This window comes from Mangifera indica, chromosome 5 (assembly GCF_011075055.1).
Source record: "Mangifera indica cultivar Alphonso chromosome 5, CATAS_Mindica_2.1, whole genome shotgun sequence".
Classification (NCBI taxonomy): Eukaryota; Viridiplantae; Streptophyta; class Magnoliopsida; order Sapindales; family Anacardiaceae; genus Mangifera; species Mangifera indica.
This window is the reverse complement of record NC_058141.1, coordinates 5,858,400-5,872,042: the sequence shown is the minus strand read 5'-3', so window position 1 is coordinate 5,872,042 and position 13,643 is coordinate 5,858,400. Positions and strand designations below refer to the sequence as shown.

The 13,643-nt window shown below is 30.0% G+C and overlaps 1 protein-coding gene across 1 annotated transcript; it reads left to right on the top strand.

The window, feature by feature from the left end:
- Window positions 1-7,724: 7,724 nt before the first annotated feature.
- LOC123215947 (probable xyloglucan endotransglucosylase/hydrolase protein 28) lies at window positions 7,725-9,994 on the top strand. The gene is given in 5 exon segments (XM_044636266.1): window positions 7,725-8,127; window positions 8,223-8,323; window positions 8,570-8,633; window positions 8,636-8,777; window positions 9,220-9,994. Coding segments are annotated over 5 exon segments (1,080 nt in total). The 5' UTR covers window positions 7,725-7,856; the 3' UTR covers window positions 9,722-9,994.
- Window positions 9,995-13,643: the final 3,649 nt, after the last annotated feature.

The window sequence follows — 13,643 nt, the reverse complement described above, 5'->3', positions numbered from 1 at the left end:
GGGCATAATTGGTAATGCATATATTATTTGTTTAAAAAGATTTTAATTGCCTACAAATTTCTCCTTTTAACTTTTTTTTTTATACGTAGACTTAAATACCCATGTGGGTTTTACTGTATTACCGTTCTGTCACAGATTCTCCAAGTGCACTAATCAACTGCTTTCAATTTCGATGTTATGGTCCTGCCATTCAATTCTTAGCCTTGTGGTTTTGTTTCTTTATTTACTTTTATTTATTTTCAGAATCTGAATTACAATTTTAAATATTAATTTACCACGGGCAATATTATATTACGAAAATATAAAAAAAGCATAAATTAGAACCACCTTACTTTTTTAATACTGCATGTGTTTTCCCAAACAAAATGTCAAATCCCTTTATGCTATAAAACATGTCCCAAAAAAGAAAGCTTACACAAAATTATGTAAATTTTATAACACTTTGCACTAGAATTGATGCACGAAGGTAGAGAGGATTCCAAATAGTAAAAGTATGAACAAAGGGTGTTTTTTCAGGGGGAAATTTTAAAAACTAGGTAAAATTAAAGGGGTCTAAGCGAAATTGCCCAAAAAATTCAGGTTTAAGCAAAAATGCCCATGTTTTGTAAAATGACGAAACTGCCCCCATATATAAACACAGCAAATTTTCACTGTACAATTCAAAGAAAATTCGAATTTTTTCCACATCCCACGGCAATCCCACGGCGAACGTCATTTCCGCCAATTTTCTTGCTTTTCGGCAACCGAAAATGGAAAATAATGTTATCACATCTCCCGTAATCTTGTTTGGATCAAGTTATTGCTCATATTATTGCGATTTGATTGAGAATTTTGGGTTTGAAATTTTAGGGTTTACGGTTTGAATAATGCTTAAAATGTTTCAATTTTTGGTTGTTTTTGTTGAATTGATTGAGGGGTTTTATGTTATACAATATGTAGATTTGATTTATGTGAAAATCGGAGGTCGAAATGACCAAAAATTGGCCGAAATTGGCTGCCGAATGGAACGGCAGTCTGCCGTGGGAACGGAATTTCCCACGGCAGGACGAATTCTCCCACGGCGGTTGAATGAACAATGGGTTGTGGGGGGGTAAACTGGCTTTTTTAAAACATTGGGGTGTCGAGGAAATCCTTAGCCCACGTCAGGTTTTTTTGAAATTTCGCACGTTGTCGTGGGAAAAGCAAAATTACGAACCTGCCCCCTTTATATACAAAGCAAAATTTCCAACGGCAGCCCTGATTTCACTGTGCATTTCCACGAAAAATCGCAAAAGTTTCCTCCTCCCACGTCAATCCCACAGCGAAGGTCATTTCGTCGATTTTGGAGCTTCCCGGCAACCGAAAATGGCAAAGAAGGTTAGTATATCTCCCGTAATCTTGTTTGGATCAATTTATTGCTGATATAATTGAGATTTGATTGAGAATTTTGGGTTTGAAATTCTAGGGTTTTCGCTTTGAATATTGCTTAAAATATTTGGATTTTTGGTTGTTTTTGTTGAATTGATTGAGGGGTTTTATGTTATAGAATGTGTAGATTTGATTTATGCAAAAATCGGAGGTCAAAACGACCAAAAATTGGCCGAAATTGGCTGAAACGTGGATCGGCAATCTGCCGTGGGAACGGAATTTCCCACGGCAGAACGAAATTTCCCACGGCAGCGGCCTTTTCCTACTTAGTTGGGTATTTTTGACATTTTAGAAAAAGTAATAAAATATATAAATAAATATGAAAATGCCTTTACAATGTAAAATATCCAAAAACCTCCCATATTTATCCTAAATTATTTTAACCCCCAATACTTGTCACATATTGCATTTAACCCCCATATTACGACATCAAAACTATACTTAACAAATAAAATGAAGTTTTAGGATAAGATTGACATAAATACCTTTTTTTGATGAATAGTATTTTTTCGTGTCGAATTCAGAAATACGAACTTCCTTCGTCCGAACAAACCCCTACTAATTGATGTTGAAAAAAAATGAAAATGAGAGTGAATGTTTGAGTGATATGAGAAGTGTGTGGAAATAAAATGAGTGAGGAGGGTTTATATAGATGAGGGGAAGGGTATTTTTGATATTTGAGGGGAATGGTATTTTTGATATTTTAGAAAAAGTAATAAAATATATAAATAAATATGAAAATGCCTTTATAATGTAAAATATCTAAAAACCTCTCATATTTATCCTAAATTACATTTAACCCTATAGTGAGTGAGGAGAGTTATATAAATGAAGGGAGGGGTAATTTTGTCATTTTAGAAAAAGTTTTAAATAAATAAATAAATATCAAAATCTTTTATAGTGTAAAATATCTAAAAACCCTCCATATTTATCTAAAATTCCCTTAAAACCCCTATAGTGAGTGGAAGAGTTATATAAATATAAGAGAAAGGGTAATTTCGGTATTTAAAAAAAGTCATAGGCTTTTTTTTTTAAAACAGTGATTTTGGGCATTTTAGCTTGGAAATAGTGATTTTGGGTATTTTGGCTTAATGGGAGGGCATTTTGGCTATTTTTTAAAATTTCCCTTTTTCAGGTGGTTTGGCTGATTACTCGACAACCTATGTTTATCAATATACTATTATGTAGTTTTTAGAACAGTCTGACAACTTAACAGTGAAATCTTTGACAGTCACGATTCTTTCTGTACAGTCTTATGGGTTGAAGTTTGTATAACATGATTCAGTATTGCATGTAACTTATATGGTTAATTATAATATACTGACCAATGGATTTTTTGTCATTGCTTTCCAAAAGTTTGATTGAGAAAAAGTGTTGACTGTACAACAAGTTTCATACTTTTATAGTTAGGGATAAAGTAAAAAACAAAATGTAAGGGATCAAAGTTAGAATAATAATAAAATAATTCATTTTCATTTAAAAAATGAATAATGTTATGTGTATATATTTTGAATACATAAAATAAATATATAAATTATTTGTAATTATATGACTGAGTATTATTTTATCTTTAATTTAAAGTCAATCAATTATACAACGATACATTATTAATGTATTTATTTTATATATTCAAAATACATTCATAGTTTTATTATTTGAAAAACTTTTAAGTCTTAAAAGAGGGTCAAGACTTAACCATACTTAGCCAAGCCCCATCACCTCTCTTTGTATATAGGTCGATTATAATTTAGGGAATTAATAGTTTACCAAATAGGTTAAGTAATTAGTTATCATTTAATGACCTCTAACTTGGATAATTCTTCTCATTTGCCAACAAAGTGATGTAGATGGATGATGCATCTCAATGCCCAAAAAAATAGAACTGTGGCACCCAAACTATTCATTAGTCAACAATATAATTTATGTACCGCAAATTTCTAAATCAATTAACCAACCAATTCATCTTGACCTTGACTTGTTTCTTATTCGCCCCTTTTATCTCTTTTTCCAATTACATACACTAAGAATTTTGCATATTAATTATCATACCCAAATTTAATGGCATCATTTGAATCAATTGTTGTATGATATAATTAATGAAACAAGCTATTTTTGAGACTCAAATGAAAATACATTGTTTATAAAAAGTATTGTCTTATTCCAAATTTTCAACCTTGATAGACTATAATACCCTTTTTAATAGAAAGAAGTCGTCAATTACCGGTGTTTTTTAAATAAAACCTTACTTGTAGAAATTGATATAAATAAAACATAAAAACAAAAGAATTTCCATTTAATCACATAAAAAACAATTTATAATAGTGGATTCAAATCCAATTCAAATTAAATAAAGATTAATTTGAATTTGATTTGTATTTAAACTAGTTGACTTAAATTTAAACTTATTCAAATTAATAAATAACTACGTTAGAGAAAGTGAATTATCATGTTAGAAAAAGAAGAAGAATTATCATAAATAAAAAAAGAAAAATCACCACTCAAGAAAAGATAAAAAGGTATCACCAAGGTGTGCCATAATATTGGTATGGGTGTTAATGTTTTCAATTTTTAATTAAAAAAGGGTCATATAGCCTAATCATAATAAAAATTCTAAATAAATTACTTTTTTTTGCTAAAAAAAAGTAATATAATATAAATTTTCTCCGATTATGTCAATTATTTTGTCATATCATATCACCTAAATTAAAATATAGATAGTCTATAAGCATATTTCCGTTTACCTAATGTTACCCAGTTGGGTAAAAATTAAATGCATTATTAATAAACAATGGCTGTGATTGGCCAAATAATCAACTCTTGTGATTCTGATTTTTTATTGAAAATTCAACTCATAGATCAGCATGATCATCATCCTCAATGCACGTTGGGATCTCTCAATCAGTAAAAATCTGAACAAATGTTCCCATGGAATGCATGCATGGAGATTCACCTAATGTGTACGTTAGTCACTTCCTTTCATAGGATTTCTAACATATACCTCACTCAACAGCATGGTTCATGTTACCGTTGTGGCCTTTTCCGGAGAATTCTGCACACTTCCCGAAAAATTAGGGCCAAATGACCATTTCCCACCGCAGGAATATTGTTTTCCTAAGCATTTATTATTTAACTTTAAAAATCTCATATACTTATCTATAAATAGTTAAAATTAATAAGACTCTAATTCTTTAAAATTTTATTTATTTTTTATCATAAATTTTAAAAATTAAAATTTTTCTCCTAATCTAAGTTTAAAAAAATGATAATTTTCTTATAGGATTTAATTTTCAGATCTTTGACGTCAAATTCAGTATCATTATAGAGTGTCTATCCCTCCCAAAGTTTTCTCTCTTTGATTGTTTCTCTCTACCTATTTGGACATCTAATTTGTGTCAATCTTTGTCAAAAAAACGAAGAGTTTCATCTTCCTAAACAAAACTCTTTGTCTTTCAGATGAAGATCGACGTCAAATAGATGTTCAAATAGGCGGAGAGTGACCGTTGGAGATAGATAAAGTTTCGAGAGAGATAGACGATCGGTAATGTTACTGGATTTAACGTTAAAGATCTGGAAACTAACCGTAAAAGAAAACTTTTATTTTTAAAATTTTAATTAGAAGAAAATTTTTAGTTTTGAAAGTTTATAATAGGAAAATAAGATTATATTTTAATTTATTTTTAATACTATAGATAAAATAATAATTTTATCTTTATTATTATTAATTTTAATCAATTATGAATAGGTATTTAAGATTTTCAAAATTAAAAGGAGGATAATTGAGAAAACAGAATAATTTTGATGGAAAATAGTCCTTTGGCCAAAAATTAACAAAGCGGAAAAATTATTTTTAATTACTTTTTAATTGAAGCGTGATAAGTGGAGCCCACAGAAAGTGACGCCGTTCTCAATGGACGTTTAAAGGGGATAGATAGACTTGAGAGACTGAGCTCCATGATTAACGGTGTTAACGTGGGTAGGCTTGGCTTATAAATTGCGGCATATCTTACGGGGCCCCAGATATGCCAACGGCTAGGAGGTGCCGACGTGGAGGAAACATGTTCTCGCGTCAGCTGAGAAAACCACTGTTATGGTGTAGGGTACTGGGAGAGCATCCGTCCCACAAACGAAGAGGAATATATAAAAATTAAATTAATTTAAAAATAACTAAAATAATTTATTCTCGTATAATAATTTATAATACAAAATATTAAATTTTTATTACATGTGAAAATTAATTTTTATATAATAATTTATGATAAATAATTTTCATATTTGTAAGTAAAAAATAAAATCAATTATATCAAATAATTAAAAAAAGTAATATTATATATATCAACTTCAAACATATAAATATATATTTATATATATTATTATATAATTAAAAATTATTTTATATTTAATTTAAAATTATTAATTATATAATAATATATAAATATTTTATATATTTAAAATAGATGCATAAATTTTTAATTTAAATATCACACAAACTATCCAGTTTATTCGGGTTTGATGTTGAGAAAGAAGGCAATAAGGGGGCGTTTGGTTGGGGGTTTTTAAGATTACTTTGGTAATCTATCTTTTATTCTCTTATTTGGTTTGTCAGTAATAAAAAATTACAGTAATCTTCTATTACTAATGTTGACGTGACAGGTAATATAGGTGGTAATCTGATTACCACATTCACTTAGGTATTTAAAAATTATTGAGGTAATCTTGAGTTTATTATAATTATATTATTATAATTTTTTAAGATAAAAATAAATTTATTTTTAATTAATATAACAAATAATATAAAAATATTTAAAAATAATTATATTCAAGGGTATTTAAGTAAAATAATTTACTAGTAATCTTTTATTACCTTTAACCAAACACAATAATTATTTATACCTATCAAATTTTATCAAATATAGTAATCATTTATACCCAGTAATCTTCTAAGTAATCTATCTTCAAGATAATTTTTCTATTTTAGTAATAAAACATTACTTAAACCAAACGCCCCCTAAATGGAACAAAAAGTGAAGACGCCTCCATCGAATCGAAAATCGCGTGGGCCAATCATCAAACTTGGGCGCTTGGGCACTCAACACGGATTTCTCACGTGGCTCGTTTTCAGCTACGCTCTTCAGGAGTGTTCCTGCTCCACTTCCAGCCATGCTTTTTTATTTTTTTGCCCTATTTCTTTCTGTTAACAGCAATTTTTTATTTTTAGGATTATTACCTTTTAACTTTGGAATCAGATAAATCAGTTAAAAAAATATTTTATATCTTAAATTTAAGGGTTTTTTAATTATATATATTTATTTTATGTATATAAAAGTATATAAATTTATACATACCATTATATAATCGAATGTTATTTTTTTATTAATTTAAAATTATTTAATCATATAATAATATATATATTTATATATTTAAAATAAATATAAATAATTTTACTGAAAAAACTTAAATAAAATTTATCTCAAATTAAACTTAAATATAAAATTATAATTTGAGTTTTACTTTACGTGAGAAAGAGAAAGGATATTATATAAAAATAAAAAATGATTGAGAAAAAACAAAAATCTTTAACAAGTCTGCCTCTGATGTCAACTTCAATAAGTTGAAATTAATTAATTTAACTAAAAGTTGACTTATTTGGCTTAAACATAAATTAAAATTCAATGGTAACCGATTCGAATTTACAACTAGTTTTGAATAGCCATTAACTATGATATCGAATCATTTCTAAGTTCTTGGACAAAAGAAGGGCATTTTGGGAAACGTAACCAATGATAACCTGGACTGAAACGTGGTGGCGCGGCGGTCCAAGCACCCAATCGGCCAACACGGACCCCACTAGCTCATCTGGGTTTGGTTTTGATAAATAATAAAATATATGGTAAAGGAAAAGCTTGTGACCCCAAAGTCTTAATATATTATTTTTACCGCTAATGATTTATACTTCCTTGCGTTGTGCTATTGTCCTCTACCTTTTTTTTATATTATTATTATTATAAAATTTGGCATTTTATCGCTCTTTGAAGAAAAAGAAAGTTTGATTTCCAAGCTTAGTGAATAAAAATTAAATATTTCAAAGTCTTGCAGGAGGGATAAAGTGCTATGATTAATTTTCATTTTATTTCAAAATTTTATCAATAATTAATTTTCATCTGCATCATCACCATGAACAATTTCATGAAAAATCATACATGAAAAGTTTTTTATGTATAATTATTTAGATATGTCATTATGTATAATTATTAAATATTAATCAAAATTAGTCCTCATTATTTTTTGATGTTTGTAATCTTACTTACTCTTTCTTCTCTCCCCACACCAGAGGTAGCTGTAGACAGATATATTCCCTTTCCTTTCTCAACACTTCTCTTTCTTCCTTGTTTATTTATGTTCACTCAATTTCACTCACATTAATCTCTCTCTCTCTCTCTCTATATATATATATGTATGAATTAAGCCACACACTCCAAGTTGTCATTCATTCTTACACAGAAAAAAATATATATATATGGTACAGAATGATGGTCTCCACTCCTACTCAAATGGGTTCTTCTCTCTTAGTCTTTTCTCTTCTTCTTGTTCTGGGGTCTGGGTTTCACACAAACTTGCCTTTTGTTCCCTTTGATGAAGGCTATACACATTTGTTTGGAAATGATAATCTTGTTGTTCATAAAGATGGACAATCTGTTCATTTAACTTTAGATGAATCCACAGGTGTGTCTCTTTTTCTTTTTCCCTCTTTTCTGTTTTTTAATCTTTTTTTTTTTTTGTGCTTGTATTTTTGTTTTTGTTTGTTGTGTTGCGTGCAGGTTCTGGATTTGTGTCACAGGACCTTTATCTTCATGGCTTCTTCAGTGCTTCAATTAAGTTGCCTTCAGATTATACCGCTGGAGTTGTTGTTGCCTTCTATGTGAGCTCTCTTCTCAACATTCTTACATTTTTTATTGCTAGAATAAACTATAAATTTTTCATTTTCTCTTCTTAACAATCAAAATCAGTTTTCCCTCTGGTTCTGGGTCTCTCTTGCTTTAAAGTTCACACTTTCAGCAATGTTTCTTTTTTTCTGATTGTTTTATGAACTTATCAATAAAACCCAGATGGGTTTATTTTGCAAACTTTTTTGGTTTTCAGACAGAGTTTGAAACTTTGGTTGCAGATGTCAAATGGTGACATATTTGAGAAGAACCATGACGAGATAGACTTCGAGTTCTTGGGTAACATTAGGGCAAAGATTGGAGAATTCAAACGAATATTTATGGTAATGGAAGCACCGGTGTAGGCAGAGAAGAGAGATACAATCTCTGGTTCGATCCTTCTGATGATTTCCATCAATATGGTATTCTGTGGACCGATTCTCAGATCTTGTAAGCATCAATCTCTAACTTCACCACCATCTTCTCTTCTTAGTTAGCTAAAATTTTCTGCTATTATTTTGTTCTTGAACGGTGTGGAATTTAATGATTTTGCCCTATGACGTGATGCTTTTCTATATTGTTTTATAGCTGGAGTTTCTCTTTTCAGGAAAGTTTGTAGTTTCTACAGCATCTGCTCTGCTTTCTTTCCAATTATTGCATCCCCTGTTTTACCAATGCCACTTTTTCCTTCATTTTCTTAACTAATTTTAACAATTCTCTCTTGTCTTTCTGAGCAATAGCTATGGTTGGATTGAAATTCTAGATCTTTCATCTTCAAGAATCTATTTTTAACCGTGACCTTTCACTTTATTTTGCTTCCTATAGTACATTTTGTGGTTGATGCTTTCTGTGCTATTCATTTCTTTGAATTTGTATTGGTTTTCTGTCGTAGATTTTATGTAGACAATATTCCCATTAGGGAGGTTAAGAAAACAGCATCAATGGGAGGAGATTTTCCTTCTAAGCCAATGTCTTTGTATGCAACAATCTGGGATGCATCGGATTGGGCTACCAATGGTGGCAAATATAGAGTAAATTACAAATACGCCCCTTATGTCACCGAGTTCTCCAACTTCATCCTCCACGGTTGCGCTGTCGACCCAATTGAACAGACATCATCAAGGTGCGATACCACCCACGACTTGATCCCTGCAGGTTTATCCCCATCGCAAAGAATCAAAATGGACAACTTCAGGATGAAACACGTGACATATTCCTATTGCTATGACCAAATTCGGTACAAAGTTCCTCCGTCTGAGTGTGTGATTAATCTCCACGAAGCTGAACGCCTCAAGGCTTGTGACCCAGTTACATTTGGAGCAGGTAGGCGCCACCACAGCAAACGCCACCATCGGAGCCACGTTATTGGATCCACAGCTGCAGATGCCATTTGAGAAAAGATGTTAATTAATTTATGTTTATTGTGGTCTCCTATAAAGTTATTTTGTGTATAGGCAGGGAGATACAAGGCACAGAAGAGATTTTATTCAGCATGATAGAGTTCGTTCTATGGCTGATGGAGGTATGTTGTATATAGTTCATAACTTTGATTTTATCATTTGATGTCGTTGGTTTTTTTTTTATTTTTAAACTTATTGAATTCTGTGGTCATTTTCTGTACTCCTATGAACAGCCTCATGGGTTGAATAAATATTATATTTTTAGCATATAGGAGTTAATTTTTTATAATGTTTTAGGTATCGGAGCATTCATTATTTGTTGTTGTTTTCAATGACATGTTTGCAGGACATATTGTCAAGTATTAGTTGGAATAGTGAATGAGTTGGATTTGATTGACAAAAAGTTTTTGTTTAATCTTCATTTTCACAATTGTGTTGAGGCATAATAAAAAGTATAATTATGATTAGTGATTAAACTCTTGTATTATGTTAATCAATCTATATAGTTAGTTGTAATGTAGTAGTGGTGGGCAATCAAGGGGCAAAATTGTTTGTTCAAAAATAGGTGATCAACAACAAGACCTGGAAACGGGTATTATTAATAGGTGGGGTAAAAGAAACCCATTTGAAAGAACCAAGAAGAAATGATAAATGCATTTATTGTAATTTTCATGAAAAGTCTCTAATCAGGGATGAAATCATAAAACAAAAATTATGATGATTTGTGCCTTAAGTTAAAGGGCAGCCAATTGAGAAGAGATCTGGTGGAAGCTACTAAAACAAAGATAGACGGCAAGCAATAAAGGTACATTTGTCTTTTCATTAAAGGACTAATTAAACCTTATTTTTCACTCATTTCCCTACATAATTGGCTACTTTGATTAATTTTTTACTTTTATATTCTCATTCATAAAGAATTTATTCTTTTCTCTCTCTCTCTCTCTCTCTCTCTCTTTTAATATAAATCTTTTCTATTGCTTATTTGGCAAGTTTATTTGATTATTTAAGGTGGGTCAAATTAATGAAATAAAGTAATGTTCCTTCTTACTTAAAAATAATTTAAATTTTCTTCTAATGAAACTTAAAAAATAAAAGCTATGTTTACTGCAGAAAAGGCTAACACACAGGAGGGTAACCAGTAGATTCTCACAACAGAAAATGCCAATAAAAACTCATTCTACATTAAAATAATTTCAGTTTGTATTTTAATCAAACTATAATAAAATTATTAAAATTTGCTTTGAAAGCATTTTTTTGCACTCATCTATTAACGGTGAGTAAACTATCTATTTGAATTGAGTAAAATTATTCACACTAATATTAAGAAGTAATTTTTGTATTAATGATAATATATTAGTATGTAAATAAGTGTTAATTTATTTTTAATTTAAAATTATTTAATCACATGATAATATATAATCATTAAAATAAAATTTAATAATAAGTAATAAGTATTTTATTTTTATAACAATAATATCAAATAATTACATTAAAATAACAAATTAATATATTAATTCTAAAAACCAATATTTGTTGCAAATTTTATATGGGTTTAGGGTTTAAAACTAAATGAAAACTAGCTAGACTTACATTTCTAGAGAGTAATTAATCTATATCACCGCATTTTCTTTTCTTGTTAGTTTGTAAGGTTTTAGGGCGTCATTAATCGGTAGTGTAGTGAAATTAAAAATTTAAGAAATACCAAAGATCTTAAAACTCATCTAGGATACTCGTTTTAATGCATAGATTCATAAACATTTTAAACATACATAAGGTGTTTAAAATTTATACCTCCGTTGTTGGCTCTTCCAAGAGATCACGTGGCTATGTAAAGATCGTTGTCCAACACTTTTGAGGCGATGCCTTGGTATCTATGTGGAGCACAAATGAGAGATGATCCATAAAGAAAATTTCTAGGGCTTATGTCGACTGAATCTTGGAAATTAGATCACGATAATGGAAGCTTGCATTAACAAGATTCTAAGCGTAGAGATGTGTCTTTATGATGTATGTGTTTTTTATTGTTGTGTTAAAAAAAATTGACTCAAACTAAACACCTTTATTTATAAGGTGTGCATGAATTCTAAGTTAATTAGGATTTTAACTACTTAGGTGATAAGGTGTCTTAAAGTTCTTATTATATTAATACTATAATTTATTGAAAGTTGTAATACATATACTAATTAAATTAGGATTTCAACTCAATACAAATTTTCTATCAAACAAGGATTTTAAATTTAGTAAAAGTTTTAATGCATAAGAATCTTAATTAAATTATAATTCTAACTCAACCTAAACTTTCTATCAAACAAGGACTTTGAAGAATCCTTGTTTAAACTAAAACACCTTACCCACGAGTTAACTCATCCAGTTGACTTTCATCCATCATTTGGCCTTGCTTAGTTGGACTCTTAAGTGGGTCTAGCTAAAACCATACAATGCATTTGCATGATGCCACATGACACTGTGCACACTAGATGATTCCAGTCAAAACACATTCATACGTTTCTTTTTTTCTATGATCTCAAGATTGTTGTTAAATGATTTTTATCTCTTAGTTCATATCAACCCCTTAATATGTATGACCCATAAGCTTTTTATTGAATCAGTAGTGTTTGAATTTAGATCAAATTTAGACATAAAACAAGATTGGCCTTTAGCAAAGCATCATGACCACCCAAAGGACAGAATGCCAACAAATATCTCTATAAGCTTGTACAACATCACAGTGACATGGAATTCAATCATTTTGTCAATCGATATCTCTCGAGGTTGAGACATTGAAGTGTATTTATCTCAGTAATTCCTTAATATGAGCTAATACACATTAATGACTTACACATATTAGACTATAACCTTATCATATTGTGACCACAAATTCAAGCAGTTATAAATGTCCTTCAGCATTTGCATATGAGATATCTTCTCCAATGCTCAAGAGTGATGAATCTTTTATTGATCAACTATAGCCTCTATGTATCTCAAAATATGTTTGTTCATTACCCTTAAAATTCCCTTATTACAACAATACGTTAGATAATATCAAACCATACTGATCCTTGCACAAGATAGTTTGGCAACCTTAAGTCAAAGGATCACATGTACCCATGGTGTTTAAAGGATTTGTTCTGTAGACATTAAAGCAACTATCCATATAGATGTCCTTCGGTGGGGTTAATCTAATGAACACATTTATAACATACACCTATATGTTACACTAAGCCATTAGCAAACAACTTCAACATTTTATAATTATCGCCACCTTTTAGTAGGGTCGCTCAACGCTATGAAAATTCTATCACCATTACATGTGCCCTTGGTCATTATAATGTTAGGACTATGAACATTTCAATAATGGTCATCTGATATGCATATAGGATTTTTATAATTTTACCATTCTAAGGGCATGTTATTTACACAATCATATAATAAACAAGCATATGGACTAAATAATTATAAATCCTTTTATTAATTAATGAGATAAACTATAATTACAAATGTCAAATCAATTGGCTCTACGACATTTACCTTAACAATCTCTCACTTGCACTATAGTCAATCAGTCATGTATCTAACTCCTAATCCTTTTACGTGCTTGTCATGCTTCTATTGCAACAAAGGCTTTGTTAATAGGTCAACTAAATTGTCATCTATATGAATCCTCTCTATCTGTATGTCACCTCACTAAATAATCTCTTGGATAAAATGATATCCTTTGAGTATGTGTTTAGACCTCTGATGAGATCGTGACTTCTTTGCTTAAACAATCGCTCCATTATTGTCATAATAGAGCTTAGACGACTCAACAATACTTGGAACCATTCCAAGTTCTGTCACAAACTTCTTGATCACATTATTAGATTATGCCCTAAAAACCAATCGCTTTGTTGGTTTTAGGGTTATATTATTAATAAAA